Here is an 18,920-nt window from a genome sequence, read left to right as displayed (position 1 = left end):
GTAGTTTTTCAAAAACAGATCAGCTATAATTTAATGAAACAAAAAAACCCCTCAATATTGTAGAGAGGGATCACTAAGTGAACACAAGACTACACAGTTGTGTTAGCCCAATGTTTCATTTTTCTGGTAATTCCTGGCTCAAACTGTGTTAGAAATGATCTTTGAAAATCCTTTAAATTAAAACAAAATGAAAAAAAGTCTTATATGATATGTAGCTGCTATTCTACAGTAATAGTGGCAGGTTTTAAGATACTGGAACACGTGCCTTAGTTACATCCCAGTGGGATTATTGTAACACACTCTACACAGGGCTGCCTATGGAAAGTGTCAGGGAACTTCAGTGGGTACAAAATGCAGCAGCCAGATTGCCAATTGGAGCTGGGTACAGGGATCACATACCACCTCCACCACCCCAGTTACAGCAACCCCACTGGCCACTGATCTTATTTCCAGGTAGAATTCAAATCATGAGTTCTAAACTATAAAGCCCTAAACAGCTTGGGAACAAGTTATTTCAAGGACTGCATCTTGGTAGGTACACAAGAAAGGGCCTTCTCTGTTGCTGCTCCCTGACTTTGGAATTCCTCCCACAGGAGGCTAGGCTGATCCCATTGTTACTGTCCTTCTGCAAGCAAGCAAAGACTCTTCTGTTCAGGCAAGCTTTCCCTGGCTGAATGACTGCCTGAGTGGGTTTTTTTTAATGGATTTTGTACCTTACTATTATGAACATGTTTTAGTGTTGCTTATGTTTTTCACTATAGTATTTGATCCTTTTTTTGTATTTGTACTCAGTGTGGTTAGTCTTTTAATGATGTAAGCTGCCTTGGGTCCTTTTTAAGGAGAAAGGTGGGGTAAAAGTATTATTATTGATCGACCAACCAACCAAACAATAATTTTGTCATTCTTTGAATCCAGACTTTTGTTTTCTTCAGAGCCCTCCACCTCCTGAAATACTATTCAAGATAGTAAAACACAGTATTAATTAATACTGCAACCCTACACATATTTACCTGGGAATAAATCCCATAGAAATTAATGGGAATTCCAAGTTGATATGCATAGGATTACACTGTTAATCAGTATTTATTGATCTGAACTGATACACTAAAACCTGACTGAATTTCCTCCTACCTGTTTTCAACCTGCTGAATGAATGATCTGTAGAATATTAAATATTTTCTTTATGGGTAATTACAAATGGGAATGCATGCAGTGCATACGTATTTTAATAGCAAGAGATTGTATTTGATTGTTCTGTTTAAACAAAAAAGATGAACATGTGCTGTAACTGACAGGATGGAAGGAAAGGTGTTGTTCACTTTTGAGGAAATATTCATTTAGGTTATTTCCTTAATCTTTATTATCAGGGAAAATCACGTTTTATGAAAACTAATCGCAAAAGTGAAAAATTATCTGTACTCCAATTAACAGTTTTCTCAAGATATCTGATCATCATGTGTTTTGTCTGATACAAGAGCAAGGCATTCTGCCAGCTCCCAAATATACTGAACATGTACCAGTTTTGAAAGACAATTTGATGAATATTGCAGGTTTCCATAACAGAGGCAAACCATTTATTAGGTGTCTTTAAATATATTTATTGCTGGAAATACCAGCTGTTGGGTAGTTTGAGACAATCATGTTATTGCCAATTATTTCTGATTTCAGATTATACTGATTGCATGATAGCCCTGAAAAAATACTCCAGACTTTCTACATCCTTCTGCATCAAATTATTCAAGTCTAGTGAGATGCTACAAAGAATGAAAGTCATAGTGCCAATTTCAGCAATCATGTAGTCATTATCCAAACCCTGTTGTGGCTTCCTTGATCCCCCTTCATTTCCTGGTTTCTTCCATCCATAGCATGGCATTTTGTCAGAATGCAGTTTACAAATGATGGTGTGGAATGTAGTTAATTACAAACCACAGCCTGGAGGTTAGCACAATCTTGTTAACTTGACATTTGGATCCTGGTAAGGTAGATGAAAGGAAACCCACAAAGGATGAGGAAATCAGGACTTTTATAGGGTAGGAGGTAAAAAGAGGGGACACAAAAGGCTGCAACACTTTCCAAACCATCCTAAGCAGAGTTGAAGAGTGTGTAGCTTCCAGATGTTGATGAATTACTATTCCCATCATCTCTCATCATTGCCCAGGTTGGCAGAGGCTTACAAGAACTGAATGGGAACAGTTTTTTTGGCCCTGATCCAAATGATTGCGCTAAGGATAATCTGAATTGAATCCGTGTTGCTACCATGGCAACTTTGAGAAGCATAACATTTCCAAATGCAGAGTTCTTCCAACTCTGTGTTTGAAAATGGCATTTTAAAAGTTATACTCATTTCATAATTGTCCCGTGGGGATCGTACCTGTATTATGAAGAATGCATCCCTTCTTAGTTTGTGATCTGTGCTGCATAAGGCAAAGAAATCATTCCTTTTTAAACTTAAGGGAAGCATACCACAGTTATAAATATTGCTGCTACGATTGCTACATTATTGCAAGTATTATTCCATCTATAAGTGTTTATTAATAGACCAACAAACAAAACACAACTTAAAAAAGAACAATCAATGATGTATAAATCTATTAGGAGAAAAATGTTCTATGCTTCTTCTGACACAAATTTTCATAGTAAAAATTGAGCTATATTAGGAAGAATCGTAATTCTAGTTAAAGCAGGTGGGATAAGAGGTCGCTGCTGCTCTCTGCCTATGTCTGCCACCATTTACTCTATTATTGGTTCTCATTCCAGATTCATAGCCTATTGGCTAACTGCTTCCTATGAATATTTGGGTTTTACAGTGGTATCAGTGCTGTTGACACCTCATGCATTCCCTAGCACTAAAATGTTCATACATATTATTATGTAAATTTATCTGTGACCCTGATAATACACCAAGTATAAAAAACAGTCAATTCAGATGTGATAGCAGGTCAGCATATTGGACCTGTATAATCATCTTGTAAATAATGCATTTGGAAAGCCTCATTGACAGCAACTTGTCGTGTCATGAAGACAGACTTAGTGTGGTTTTCTCCTCATACCTGCCACTACGTGCAGTAGTTTTGTGGTGGTGATGGAGAAGTGCTTTATAATTGGTTTGGCCATGTTAGTGCTTACCAGTTCTTTTTATGGAAGTAGTTGTCACCCAGGAACTTTTAAAGGAGGCGTCATCAACATCATAGGCATCTTTTAGTCTCGAGAGACTATGGTAACATGCTCTGAATCAAGGAGTGTTCTCTCCAGAGCATGAAGCCAGGGTAAATATGGAGGATAGGCTGTTACCCAAGCAGCAGACCCCCCCTCTCCACATCACTGAAATAGTCCAACGGAAAGGCAAGACCCAATGCAACTGGTTTCAGCGATGTCGCAGGAGTTGACAGAACGTCACGAATTGCCTCCAGGAGGCGTCATAAGTAACTGTGTTATTTCACTATGAGTTCTGCAAATTATCCTTCTCATAATATCAGTGAGTTTATCTCAGAGAGGTTTCAATAAAAGAAATGGTATTTCCATACAGAACATCCTCTTCACCCCACCCTTCTTTCACTTTGCTTTTGGATATGTATGATTAAACTCAATTGTTTTGATCCGTTAGTTGCTAGGCAAGCTTTTCCTTAACTTTCCATGGGTGCCTGACTATATTTACAATGGCAACAATTATGGTGAGGTCCAAACAAAGCAGAATCCCTGTGATCATGCCAGCATGGGAACTTCCTATTACAGAAGTTGGCCTTCATGATTCCCAGCTCTAGCGGTTGCCTTCAGCTAAGGAAATCTGTTGTTGAATCTCTCCTGTGTAGATGTGAGCATCCCTGCCATTTATTACAGCTTCCTCTCTGAGACCTGTAGGTAGAACTGGAAACAGGGAGAGGGTATGGGCTTTATTGTAAGTGTCACATCTAGGCCACAAAACAGGGTCAGACTTTTTGAGAAGAGAGAGTATACTGTATCATTCACGTTCACCCATATCAACATTCTTGCACTATCACTAGTCACAACATTCTTACACTATCATTAATCACAAAGTTCCAAAGCTGCATACACCCAGAGGTTGATCCAGTAATAATATGTCAACCCCACAGTACCCTGCAATTAGTGACAGATGCAAATACATTTTTAACCTAGGCCATAACTATGCTTCATGTAATTATGAGCAAAAATTCAGTTTCAGAGGTAGACAAGACACAATGGTCAAGTTAAAATAGGTGTAGAAAAAGCTGACAATAGCCACGTCTCCTACCACACCTATTTATTTTCTCTCTCAAGATAAGGCAATGCTAAATGCAGACTGTATTTCAAAAACTGCTGAGAAAGTGTGTAGAGCTCTTCATTGCTCTAGTTTTCCAAAGGTGTTCTCTATTTTGAAATTTTATTTTTACTTAAAATACTTTGTACTCCCAGTTTAGGTTTAAAGTGAGCTGCAGCAAATATTTAGTCTCACCTTTACAATTATTCTTCTATTCCCCATTTCTCTCTCTTTGCCCACAAGCATCAACATTCCAGTAAAGATGGGCAGAATGATATCACTTAGTTTTATCATAAGATTTAAGAATTCTGTTTTGAAGGAACTGACTTTATCTTGGGGAAACATGCTGACTGTTTGATAGTCAAGACACGGTTTTAACAACTACAATAGAAGCACATATCACATACACAATGAACAAAGAAACTGTACATGGTCTTGAATTGGCAGAAATTAAAGACAAATAAAACAGCCATGTGAAAAGAGCTTTCTGCTATTACCACTTTATGCAAAAATAAATGCAACATCATTTTTCCCATACAGAAAATTAGTAAAATTCAAGAAGAGAATGGCTATATTAGTCCAACAGTCAACTTAGTGTAGGGTCCTGCTTTCTAAAACCATCAACACAAGAGAGAACAGGGCAAAATGGTAGCAAGGATGGGAAGGAGTTTGCCAGGGAGGGACACATGAGCCATAGAATGTATGTATTACCATTCAACAACAACTGCAAATTCAGAGATTTGCAATGAACACATATATGCATCACCACTGAAAAAAGCTTGAAAATATGCAACTTTATGGTAAAAATAGTATAGATATTTCTCAATCAATAAAACAAGTCCAGTGTTGACTCCTATTACTATCCATGCCTGAAACAAGACTCAAAAACTACCACTTTAAACATGACACTCCATGACGCAGCTCATGTTCCTCAACCAGCCAACAAACATACCTGTACCTGCACAAACTTGTAAATTATTTGTTGAAAAACATGTACCATTGTCACAAAAATCTCACACAATTTTCATTAAGCTTTCCAGCACAAACTACAGAGTTATAACTTAATACTGTGAACTAAAGATGTGACCATAAATGCCATTGAGCCATTACTTCTTTCATTCAATTATTTCCAACAATAGAGATATTTTAAAAATTCTCACCATCAAGCAGAAAAGCAATATAATGGGGATCTTGAATGACTATGAATAACTTTTACTAATGGAAATCATACCATTATACTCAATTGATTTTGAAAGAAATTCTTTGTCTTGAAGGCTTCTACAGCTGTGTGGCTAAAAGAATGAAGCAGAGGATAAAAATACTTGTTTGCAACTGAGGGTGGTTAATGACTTGGGGGGAGGGACCTTACACCCCATCCCTGTCCATGAGCCACTCTTGATTGCATCCCATCCATGATCTGGCAAACCTAAAACTGAGAGCTTGCAGAATAACAAACTATATGGATATTTTATATCACCCTTCAATTTACCTTGACCTTGTCCATTTCCACAGTCACTCCAGACCATCAGAGTTATCGTTAAAATCCAAATCTTTCGACCAGCTAATCTGACACTCCCTTCTTCTTCACCCATGGCATCATTTGACTCTATAGGAATGTTTAAAAAGAAAAGAAATGATGAATGACCATTATAATAGGCACACCTATGTAGACATCAAATATTTAAAGGAGAAAAAAATACTTGAGAGGATTCATCTGTCAATTTCTCTGTGTGTACAAAATATCACTCCATGCTACCATTCAGTGTATGACATTTCCATATCCTTTTAATCAACAATTTTTAAATTGTTTCATTAATTACAACGAAATAATAGAGAAGTTAAAGAAATTAATCATAATTAAGAATAGCATTAAAACGTTTTAAATTTTTTGAAAAACAGATATATAATTCTTTTGTATGATATATATCAGCTGTTAAGAGGAAAATAATAATAATTAATCAAATCAAGTTCCTACTGCTACAACCTTGGGTCCCTAAGAATTTTAAGAACTGGATTTATGCTTTTCGTTCTTGATCATCTTGGTAAGATAGCCTGTGCATTTTATTTTGATTAATCCTGAGGTTGCTGAGCTTTCTGGATTCAGGGAACCCACATGTAATGTGATATAGTGGAAAGAGTGTTAGAGCCTGGTCACACAGCCAAAAAACCTTGATTTGACCTGTGTTAAAAATTGTGCTGTGTTTCACATTCACACAATGAATTCCAAAGTGTGTATTTATTTTCCTCTGCCTCAAATTATTTTCTTAGGAAGTTAGTTAAAATAGACAGCCACCAAAGGGCAGTTAATTTTAGCACACTGTTTTCTTAATCACCTTAAGTCCATTGTGAATGTTACAACCAGTTTTAAAAGGGAGCATTTCAATTACTCAGTAGGAACACAGAAAACTACTCAAAAACCATGTGACTAGAGTCAGCTAAAATTAAAAAGCTATACATTGTCTTTTTTTAAAATGCACAGATCTGAGTTCAGCCCTTATTTAGCTATGAAACCCAACAGGTGAACTTGGTATTCTTCCATTCTTTTAAACAGCGAGATACAAAATGTACTTCACTAAAATTCAACATTGACCTAATTTTTCTACTATCTGAGCATTTTCTGAATATATTTAACTTGCATTTCAAATAATGAAATGCAAGTTAAATATCTCTCAATTTATGATAGCACAGTTTGAATGCACATCCTGCTGTACTATTTTAGTGGACCTTCAATATCAAAAGTTAGCACCTACTATTTTTGAACTGCATCAATTTACAGAAAAATACTGGGTTTAGAGAAAGAAGAACCAGTGCATTTATCTGGGTTAGACAGAGAGCTTTTTATTAGTATGAGTATAAACAGACAGATGGTGTACAATTAGTTATTTACCTACGCTGGGATTTTAATGAATGTTGGTACAGATAATTTTCATATTTTTTTCTTTATCAGCTGAAAGCTGGTATTTTGCAAATGCCAAATTGCTTTCTCCACATCCTTGCCAGTTTTCTATAAATATCAAAATCTCAGATTCATTAAAATTAATTATTAAAACTACATGGGATTCACTGTTGAGATTTTGTTAAACTTATATTTCTTTGGGGAATATTAATGAGCTGCTCTAAACAGATTTTTTTTAAACCTCCACTTGGATTCTTTGCAGGTTCGAAGTGAAACAAAAAGATAAGTATCTTTAGCCTTCCTTAAAGTTTTGTATTTTAATATATGCCTTGGGCTATGCTTGCCTACTGTTGATTTGGGAAAACAGAAAAATATCATGGCCTGTGGCATTCTAGGAAATTCAGCCCCTCTACCAGATATGCAAGAGAACTGATGACTGACTGTCCATGATTGCAATAACATGATTTAATAGCAGTGACTGTGACTCCATGAAAATATGTGCATAGAATCAATTTAGATAGTCTTTTCAAACCACTGGGAAATGTTTGAAACACTTGAAATAAGTCAAAGTTCATGCACTGTCTCCTCTCATATGTATAGCTTCCCCCTCAGTTTGTCGAAATGCTTTTGTTTCCTCTGGAAGCCCACCTAAGAGATCCAATATAAACTATTGTTTTCAATTCTGGTTTCAAGGATAACTAAACAGAAAGTGGACTATGTACAAGTGGATAGAGTGAAGATGGGAGCAAATAACATTTTAACCAATATTTTCAGGATTGTATATATATTATTGTGGTTATCAGACCTCGCAAATCATCTGGACATGGTAAAATAAAACAAGGTTCTCACAATGAGTACAGTGCAGTAGTACAGGTGAGATGTAACTCTATGTATATGTTATATATATAAGGTAGCAATATCTGACATTTCCAGGAACAGATAACAATTGGTGCACTAGTGTCAGGTCAGAATGTCTGACACTTGAACACCTTTGTAAGTGCCCTATAAGCTTTTATAGACTCCTAGGAAAAATCTAAATCCTGTGTTCTTAATTCTGAAAATATACTCTTGGCCACCACTAAAGGCTGAGCATCTGTCTTCATGGTTGAATCCAGCAGTATCCTTAAACTGCAATCCAAAGTTATCTGTGGTAATTCAGCCTCATCTCTTCCAGACTGAGCCCAACTGAATTGGAACACATGTATCTTGTCTCTGTTTGTTCACCATACTTCAGCTGATTCCTGGCTCCAGACAATGATTCAGAACTCTTTAGATTTAGAAACAGGTACATAGCTTCCCCTGAACTAATGAGGGCGAGGAAGAGGGCAAGAGGCTGAGTGGGCGGCAGCAGGAGGAGGAAGAGGAAAAGGGAAATGGGCGGGTGGCGGGCGAGCGAGCCCAAGCCAGACCACCTTTTTGCAGAGGCCTCTCTTTTATTGGCCCCCCCGTGCGGACGCTCTTCCGGCGGGCGAGCCCCGGGACTCTCAGCTGGGGCCCCTACCCCCCGAGGAAGCCTCTCCCGGGGGGATCGGGTGGCCGCGCAGCTGCTTCATCACCTCCGTCAGCATCTAGTTGCATCTCCAGCCGCTGCGGGTCGAAGGCATCTTCCAGCGCCACCGGGCATTGGGGAGGGGAAAGGAGGGGAGACTCCGGTTACTGTCGCAGCCCAAGAAGGCCCAAGGAGAGAGCCCAGCAGAGAGACAGGCATCGCTGCGGGGGCGCCGGACCCTATGCTGCCCCACCCCACTCCGGCCCTCAAGCTCTGCCTCAAAGCCCAGGGAGTGCCCTTGGAGGGCCTTCACGCACGAGAGCCTGGGGGGGTGGGTCCGCAGTTGCTTTCTTGGGAGACGGGAGGGTTCAGAGGAAGCCGGGAGGTCCAGCACTGCTGTGGGGGTGTAGCTCCAGGCCCTGGGCAGACCTGTCTCAGCGGCTGGCTCAGTGGCGCGGGGCGGTGGGCTCTGGCCACTCAGGCATGGCAGGCTGTGCTTCCCTCCCTCCATCCATCCATACTGACTGACTGACTGCCTTCCTCCCCAGCCAGCGCGGCCCCGCGTCATTCAGTGCACCCGGCATACAAGATGACCCCCCCACTTGGAGGCATGTTTTTTGGGCCCAAAAAGTTGTCTTGTACGCTGGCAAATATGGTATGTATTTGTGCTATAAATATTCTAGCACTTGTCATAAAATTAGAAATCAATTCCTTTGAGCAATATCTTATCAAAAATTGACACCAAAGCAATTTTAGAATTAAGTTTGATTATCTTTTCCAAATATATCACATATTTCCTTAAAAATCAATTGGGACCATCCTGAATAAAAAAGTGATTTTTGGTAATATTTTCATTTTGATCGTAGCAATTTTCCCAAACCACAATAGTTTCAATTTAGAATACGCCTTCAATTTACCGTATCTTTAATATCACTTTTTAATTTGTTACAATTTTGCTCCTTTAATTGGAAACATAATATTTAACAAGAATGGAACAAATAGATGTTCAGCAGTGCCTTTCACAAGACTGCACTAAATCCCAAAATTTCAGATAGCTTTGTTCAGCGAATTCATATGTATGTTAGACAGTATGGAGAATAAGGTGGAATGCCATAAGGTAAAGATATACAGTGGTGGCCCGCATAGCGACGTTAATCCGTTCCAGGATTAACGTTGCTATCCGGATTCGTCGCTATGCGGTGGGGAAAAACCATAGTTCCTATTGGGGAAAAACTCACCACTATGCCGCCATTTTTGCCGCCCGGTAAGCGAGGGCAGGGCGCGAAAACACTGTGGGGTGGCCATTTTCTGCACCCGGTGGCCATTTTGGAACTGCCGATCAGCTGTTCCCAAAACATCGCAATGCGATGTTTTGCCTATTAAAGTATCGCAATGCGATCGCATTAGCGATCGCAATAAACACATTGCTATGCGGATTCGTCGTTAAACCATGCACTCGTTAAGCGAGGCGCCACTGTAGTGTGATGCCTGGGCTTGCTTGCTTATTTGCTTGTTTGATTTATATATCACCTACTTTATATATCATGCTACAGAGTGGCATGCACTACTCTGGGCAGTTTACATGTTTAAACTTACAGACCCACTTGACACTACATATGACATACATATTTAAATATATTGTTTATATGGTTTGGTAAGTATGTGATAAGAGAGGACGAATGAGGAGCATGGAATGTTGGTAAGGGTGGTTCTGATTGGATGGAAGAGAAACTACGCAAGAACAGGGGATTTTTTTAAGCCAGTCTTGAGTCTGAATTAGAGAGATAAGAGAAATCGTTGTTTTGGAGTCTAGAGCTTGAGAGAGAAGTCTGAAAGAAAGATTAGAGGAGAGATTACAAGAGGTGAAAAGCCTCTGCTAAATGACTTTAAAGCCTAAGAATTAAAAAATGTCCTTTGTAACACTGTTATTTTAATAACACCTACTTTAAATGCAGTGGGTGTGATAAGCGTTTGAGTGACTGTTAAATATATCACACAAAGGATTGTTGCAGCAGAAGAGGAAGAGAAGAAAAAAGTAATGATTATTAAAGAAAACATGTTTATTCCCATGTTGGTTTAAAAAGACAAATCTTCAAGTGATAAGACAAAGAGAGGGTTGACATTGGTAACAGAGAGGAGGCATGTGACAAATACCAAAAATATATGTCTAGCGCCAGCTTTTGAAATTGGCAATAAATGGTGCCTCTGAATTGATCCCAACATTTCAGATATGAGACCAAACCTATGTGTTAGTCTCTCTCTTCCTCTTTCTCTCTCTCACACACACATGTACTCACATTTACATACCAAGAAGGGAGTCCTGGTGCTGATGTAGAATAGAATGTTGTTGTATGTAGATGAACCAAGCGTTTGAAGACAAATGGATAAAGTAGTGGACTTATAGTGTGGCCGTCAATCACATTTTTTTCAGGGCTGATTTAACACGCACTATTCAAATAGGACCTAAGAACTTGGAAAACTTTGGGCAAGTCATGTTTTCAACTCAGAGAACAAAATGGTCTGGTTCACTTTTCTGAAACCTGAATACCAGCACCATGAAGCATTTGTTCTTAGGAGGAAACAAACAAATATTAGCTATGTGTGTAGACAAAAAAGTTATAGAAAAAAGCCTGATATAGAGCTATTGTACTAACATTCTGCAATCTAGCACAGTACCTGACAAGCAGGTAAAATTCCTCAATCAGTTTTATCCTCTAAAAGAGACTCAAAACAAAATGATGCTGCACCTGTAGACACAGTATTAAAGTATTTTAAAACAACATTGTGGAAGAAAAAGGAAATCAGATCTTTAAAAACATTTTGAAGGTTAAACATGATCAAAAAGCAATTGTGCCTAAGGGAATGTCAGTGTTAAAAGCTTCTGGTTAGTACTACAGAATACAAATTCCAGCCGAATGTAAAACAGAGGATGAAAGTGCAATACACAAATGCACACTGCAGTTTTGACTGTTTAGTCACTTGAGAGTTGTTGTTGTTATTTAATGATGTTAGGGAAAACTAGTTTCCTCAATAGAGGGCATACCAAATTCACTCATGTTTAAGGCATTAACATTTTAAATCACTGCATTTCAATAACTGTTTCATTACAATGAAGACTGAAATGGATGACATAGCATTCAATTTTAATTCCCTTTTCCAAATTGTAATTGTTTAAACATATGCATAGATTTATGGTGGTTAAAGTGGCAGATGTCATCAAAAGTGTCAATAAACAATTTACCTCTTTTTGAATGACCATACATTTTGATGTTCAGGAAAAATCAGGAAATGGCCATATGGTCATGGAAATAATACAAACGTAGGAGCAGGTAATATGTTTAATTGAACATTAAGAATATAAAACAAAGAAACAAAAACAATCAGCAAGCTTTTGATGATAAATCATCTTCTTCAAGGTTGTACATCAAGTTCTTCTGGGTAGTTCCAAACTTATGTGCTGTTACTAAGGTCCCCAACCCCCGTTTTGAGACCCGGCACATCTCCTGCCCCCCATGAGTGCCCCCCGTGAGCGTGCCACACCATGTGAGCACACCATGCGCCCCCATGAGTGTACCACACCCCTGTGCAAGCGCATCACACCCCAGCACGAGTGTAGCACACCCCTGCACGCACGCCCCCTGCCCCCAACTGGTCTGTGGTTGGGAAAAGGTTGGAGACCACTGGTGCAGAAGCTAGGTTAGTTTCTTAGATGGAAACAGCTGCAGCATGCATGTTGATTTCAAGCTCCTCCTCAGCTAGTAGTTTGGAATTTATGGCCCAATTCTTAAAACAGAGAACAGTCACAGGCAATTCGGGGAGGGCCCTCCTTTTCCGTTTCTGCCTGGGGGTGGGAAGACTGCCCAGTGGCATGGCTTGCCTCTAATAGAGTTGGGATTCGGAATGTAGTGAAACCACCAGGAGCAGTCAATATAAGCCAGATTAAACTAAATAAATAGTTTCATCTGGCCAATTAAAGGTGTCATCTGCTCCTGCATTTGTATTGTTTCCACGACCATATAACATTTTCTTGATTTTTCCTGAACTATAAGATACCATAGAATGGCCGATCAGAATTCACCAATGTGAATTCTCGAACACCATGGACTCTTGACACCAAACAAGCAGTACTGCATGCTAAAGAAAGCATCTACCAAAAGTGAGAAAGAGTCACACAAGAGTATGTAGTTCTCCTTCAGTCTCAAAGCACATGCTGGGAACAGGGCAATAAAGAAGCTTTTTCCTTTTTATTCACCCTGAACCTGTGTATTAACAAATACATGGTATAAATAAATAATAAGTACTGTGTATTAACAAATAACAAATTAATAAATATACAGGTAAATAAAAAATAAACAAATGAATTGATATTAAGCCTTGGTCTCCACTGAATATTCATCCTTGTGATTTTTTTAACTTATTAACTCAGCTTCCCATATCTTTTGGTTGGTTATGTTTCTATGGGTTAGTTTCTTGAATTTGCTTGGTGTTTCTATTCCAATCGGCAAATAGTTTCAGACAGAACTTGAACAGAGAGTGGGAGAGGCTGAGAACTCTACAAAACCTGTTAGTATGGACTTCTGTGACAGATATTAACGTCTTTAGACAAATTAAATGGCCAGTGAAATGGGACTCAGCTACCCAGAGAATGTCTAATGGACCTTGGACCTTTGTTACTGCCTTCTATTATTCCAAATTGTTTCTACATTTGTGTTATTCACATACATTCCAAAAAAATTTCTAAGTTTGTGTAATTCATGCATACCACTATCCATGGTGGCATATTCATGATTACTGTTGTTAATATCTTGGTGTTTTCTTAAGCATTAAACATGACTTAAGTCCAAATAGATGGAGTTGCAGTAAGATACAGATAGTCAGTGACATAATCAACATGTTTGTTACATTTGAGCTCAGTTGGAGTTTGCTACCCTGTAAGTCAGCACAGAATCCTATCTTAACTTCAAAGCCAGCTATTCCCATAGTATAGGATGATACCACCAGTCTATGTATTATTGCAGTTCAGTCTATACGGGTTTGTTCTAGAACAAAAAGGAGCAACAGTGGTGTAGAATGGACATGAAAGGAGAAGGCAGCTGCAGGAACCATAGTGGTAATCCCAAGAGTAAGAGTCCCCTCAGAGAAGAGAGCTTCCTGTGGGCAACTTGCTGAAGACAGCAGCAGCAGCCAAGACTCATGGGCTTGAAAACATCATTTGATTTGCTTCTGTGCTTATCCAACAAAGACATTATGCTTATGGACAAGAAAAAAACTTCTTTTTACCTTAGCTTCTTCTTCATCCTTCATATGCATTAACTTTAAAAAAAATGAATGTGACTTCTGATCACAGCTGTACTGACTCTCTTCTATACATAACTTGCAATAATTTACTGCATAACAAAGCCCCAAGAAGCTTTCAGACTGCCAACTACTTTCAATAGAAGTTGATAGGATGACACAAAATAACTAAGCAGGAAAAAAATTTCATGATTCATTAGATGTTATAAATATGAAAATGAAGGTTGAAGAAGAATGAAAGTTTATGAATATGAGTGTCCCAAGCTCAGTATCATCCATCATCACTAAGCACTTCTGATAACCTATTTTTGTCTCTTTAATGTTTGCAAACATTAATGCGTATCTTGTAATAGTTACGAACATACTCAAATGTCAACAGTATAGAAGTTGTTGTTGTTTCGATTTATATACCACCCAATCATACTGAAGCAATCTCTGGGCAATTTCCAACAGAATAATGCAAACAACACTTTGCCCTCAGCAAGCTGGCTATGTATTTTACCGACCTTGGAAGGATGGAAGGCTGAGTCAACCTTGAACTAACTACCTGAATCCATTGGGATCAAACTTAGGTTATAAATCAGGGCTTGACTATAGTACCATCGGGACATGGTGGCGTTGCAGGTTAAACCGCAGAAGCCTCTGTGCTGCAAGATCAGAAGACCAAGCAGTCGTAAGATCGAATCCACGTAGCGGGGTGAGCTTCCGTCGCTTGTCCCAGCTCCTGGCAACCTAGCAGTTTGAAAGCATGTAAATGTGAGTAGATAAATAGGTACCACCTCGGTGGGAAGGTAACAGCGTTCTGTGTCCATGTGACCATGGAAACTGTCTACGGACAAACGCTGGCTCTACGGCTTAGAGATGGGGATGAGCACTGCACCCTAGAGTTGGACACAACTGGACTAAATGTCAAGGGGAACCTTTAAGGACTATAGTACTGCAGTTTAACTACTGTGGCATGGGGTTCCTGAATTAAATTTGTGCAGGAAGCTGCAAAGGGCATTAAACTGATTCCTGCTGGGGAGAGAAGATATAGAAAGACCAAGTACTGGAGACAAGAATGATAGTGATGCATCAGAGTGTGAGAAACAAACATGATGAGTATGAACTTTTAAAATGAAAAGGCAAATATGAGTGGGAGTTGGGTGAGTCAACTCTTTTGTTTCATTGATTCAAATGGGCCTACTCTAGTAGTGATTATTTCAGCAATGTAAGTTACAATTAGAGGAGATACATTTGAATCCATGAAACTTAAGGGAGGCTTGGTTCACTAAATTCCCACTGATTCAATAGGCCTGCTCCTGTGTGATTTATACACTAAACAACAGGATTTCAGCCAAAATCTCTTTGGTGTTATAAAGACTCAGACATTAAAAATCCAAAATCAGTACTTACAAGTTTTCTATTAATCAGTCAGTGTAAATTAGTGTAAACACATGTTGTTTGTGAGTGAACTCCAGTGGAAGTTCTTGTATATAACAGGCCTATCAAAGCAGGCAAGATTAGGGTTTGATCTGGGTGTTTTGTTTTGTGAGAACATATTTAGCATGCCAGCCACAAGCTTGATAACCTCCCTCATCTTTGCAAATCCAGACAGGCTGTAAAAACAGTGAACCTTTCCAGCAGCTGGTGATCTTCAAAACATGGTTGCCATGCTGTGTACAAGTTGGTGACCAGGCATTTGATGATTCTGTTTTGATGGATTTTCTAGCAAGCACACACTTAACCCAACAGTAGGAATCTATATACTCTGCAAAAGTACAATTATCAATGTAAAGAAAAGCCAATATATCCTGTGTAGATTTAAGATGCCTTTAATCTGACTCCCTACTGGAGCAATTTTCCTGATAAAAATTTATAGATGCACTCACACTGCTGGGATCAGATCAAGTTAATTTATTTTTTTCTTAATGTCTTGTTTTTGACAAATGAGAGGGAATGAAGGACAGCACTTCCTGCCCAGTCACCCCTGAAATATACCACTGTAGTTTGCAATGTCATTTTAAGGGGGGGAAAACAAGGAGAAGCTTGAAGTGTAGTAAATATCATTTACATAAATTTAATCTAAACAGTTTATTTTAAATTTTAATGCTAACAATATGTTTGACATGAGAAAATTAATCTTTGTAGACTGTAGTCCAGAACTATGCAGTGAAATCAACATTTTAGAACAGCATTTTCCCAGGGAGTGCCCTCCAAACATACTTTTTGATGACAACTGCCATCAGTTACTGCCAGCTTGCCCATTGTTTAGGGATTATGAGAGTTGTAATCAAAAATATTCATAGGATACCAACATGGAGAAGATTACTTTAGGCAACAAGTATTTACAAATTTATCTTACTATATTCAAGAATATTCATTTGGTAATTTATATGAGGATAGCCTTCACATAAACAATGGTCCAAAAGACAAGGCACTGGAAACACTGTTTGTGCAACCTCCATTGTATTTCACACAAATATAGGTTCACGCTTCCACAGTGGACGTTCTGCAACAGAAGCTCCAAACAAACTGCATTCCCAGACTAAAAGAGTTCTGTATGTTTCCTACTTTATCTCAATATTGGAAAAGCAGCCTGCCAAGCAAATTATGTATGGTAGTGATAAAAGGTCTCATATTGTTGGATTTTATTTCAACTCTGCTTAAAATTCCAGATAATAGATTCTCAATTTCTTTCTGCATTTAATTTTCATTTGACTTGATTGAATATATACCTGATACTCTGAATAGTAATTCACACCATGTATAAAGTGAGTTTTATAAAGCCTTTGACTGTGGAGATCATCAGAAACTATAGGTTGTTCCAAAAGAAATGGATGTACCTCAGCAGTTGATTGCCCTGATGTGCAACTTGTATTACGGGCAAGAAGCTACAATTAGGACAGAATCTTTGAAAAATCTTGGAGTACATGTGAGGTCTCTGAAGACTGGAGGCTAACATATGTAGTTCCTATCTTCTCTTAGAAAAGGGAACTGTGATTTCTAAGACCCAGCACAGTTTCTCAAAATTAATCATGCCAAACTAATTATATCTCTTTTTTTGTTGACAGAGTCACAAGCATGGTAGAGAATTGGAATGCTGTGGATGTCTCAATTTCAGCAAGCCCTTGATATTTCCCCTTATGAAATTCTTTTGTTGGGTTGGTATAATGTGATCTAGGGGATGCTACTATTAGGATATGTAGTTGGATAATGATGGACAATAGGTGATGGGCTGCACCCGAAGAGTGCTTGCTGATGCTTCCGTATCATCCAGGAGAAAAGAGATAACTACTGTACTGTGATGCAGGGTACCTTCCTAGGCACAGTGTGGTTCTGCATCTTTATAAACAACTTGGATAAGGTCATGGAAAAGATGCTCATGACACTTGCAGATGACACTAAAGTGGAAAAAGAAACTAATATTTCAGAAGACCAAATGACAATTCAAGTTGGAGAAGTGGACCAAAACAAGCAAATGTTCTGGGTTTCTACATAGAAAAATGTAATGTTCTATATTTAAGCAGGAAAAATGTTCTGGCAATAGTCCATGAAAAGGATCTGGGGGTCTTCGCGGACCAAAAGCTAAACCTCAGTCAACGGTATGATACAGAGGCAAAAAAGAGAGTCTAATGCTAAGTTACAAGAACAGATGTGTAGTTTTCGTGTGTGTGTGTGTGTGTGTGTGTGTTAGAGAGGGAGGAGCCATTCCAGTATGCTTTTTCCAGATGTTATGTATACAGAGAGTTACTCTTGGTGGTATAAAGGGCCACACATCAACAAGGTTCTGATTATAAATCCTCTTTGATGACCATTTCATCAGTATCTATTTTCATTCTAACTCAGGTGTATATAGGGAACACCTCTCCTGTCACAAATTACTTCTGAGGAACCCACCTATTCTATGAGGCATTCCATGCTTTAACCAGCCCAAGTCTCCGCATTACAGTCTTGTGCTTTTGCAGTGACTTGAACTCCAGCGAAAGGTTAAACTTGATGTTAACTTTCTGAGCCAATTCAGATCAGTTCCTTCACAGAACAATCTGTATGCTCCAAAGGGAACTGACATGGATAACCCTTTCTTTCCAGTGCTCATCTAGCTGTAAAGGACAGGCATCACTTCAAAAATACTCTAAATAAAAGCACAAGTTCCTTGTTAGAAAACTTCAGCTGCTGGGCAAACTTGGTGACCCCTCATGACTTTATAGCTGCCTATGTGCAATATCTGGTCTCACATCAATAAAAGAACAATGAAGGGCAAAAAGAAATAACACAGCCACCAGAAATTTCTTCTCACAGTTTTCACAAATCATGATTGTCATAATTTTATTTGAAATATATTAAAATAATTTCCTTTGTTTTCCCTTCCCCTTATAATCTCACTATAAGAACAGCCTATTTCATTCAAGGCTCTTCTGTCAGATTGTTAGAGGGCAGTGCATGGGAAACAATGAAAATCATGTCACAAAGTTAATGTATGAATTTGGTATTAATGAGGAAAGTAATCAACAGAATCATCATTTGTTGTTGGAATAGTACAGCAAAGCAAGTGTTACTGTAAGCACAGTGTAGGCTTTGGTGGGACATTTTTTCTAGGCGGACCTTTATTTTTCCTGACCACATGGTCTGATGGAGGGTAGGCTTTCAGCTTCTTTTCTAGGAGCAGGCAGGCCATCTAGGAGAAGGAAAACTCCGAGTTCAAACCTCCACTGCCTTGTGGATATATCCACTGATGGAAAAGGCTTCAGGAGTTAACCTCGAGGAAAAATCCGGAGCCGGAGTCCCAGAGGCAGTTCATGTTGTTCTGGCAACTCCTGCGACATCGCTGGAACCAGTTGTATTGGCTCTCACCTTTCCACTGGACTATTTCAGCGATGTGGAGAGGGGGGATTTGCTGCTTGGGTAACAGCCTATTCTCCATATTATTTTACCCAGGCTTCATGCTCTGGAGAGGACACTCCAACTTTGCATACAGTGTTGAAACAACACGGGAAGTAGCAGTT

At 38.8% G+C, this 18,920-nt stretch overlaps 1 protein-coding gene across 2 annotated transcripts in view; it reads right to left on the bottom strand.

Moving 5' to 3' along the window:
• Positions 1-18,920, bottom strand: part of ROBO2 (roundabout guidance receptor 2) — a 1,246,783-nt gene that overhangs the window by 1,162,646 nt on the left and 65,217 nt on the right. For both annotated transcript variants that reach the window (XM_020785431.3, XM_072994027.2), the window contains exon 2: positions 5,745-5,861. In XM_020785431.3, coding sequence (XP_020641090.3) covers positions 5,745-5,847 — 103 coding nt within the window. In that variant the 5' untranslated portion in view covers positions 5,848-5,861. The remainder of the gene's footprint in view (positions 1-5,744; positions 5,862-18,920) is intronic.

The sequence above is a fragment of the Pogona vitticeps genome, chromosome 3 (assembly GCF_051106095.1).
Source record: "Pogona vitticeps strain Pit_001003342236 chromosome 3, PviZW2.1, whole genome shotgun sequence".
NCBI classification, from domain to species: Eukaryota; Metazoa; Chordata; class Lepidosauria; order Squamata; family Agamidae; genus Pogona; species Pogona vitticeps.
This window is presented reverse-complemented; position numbering and strand designations above follow the sequence as displayed.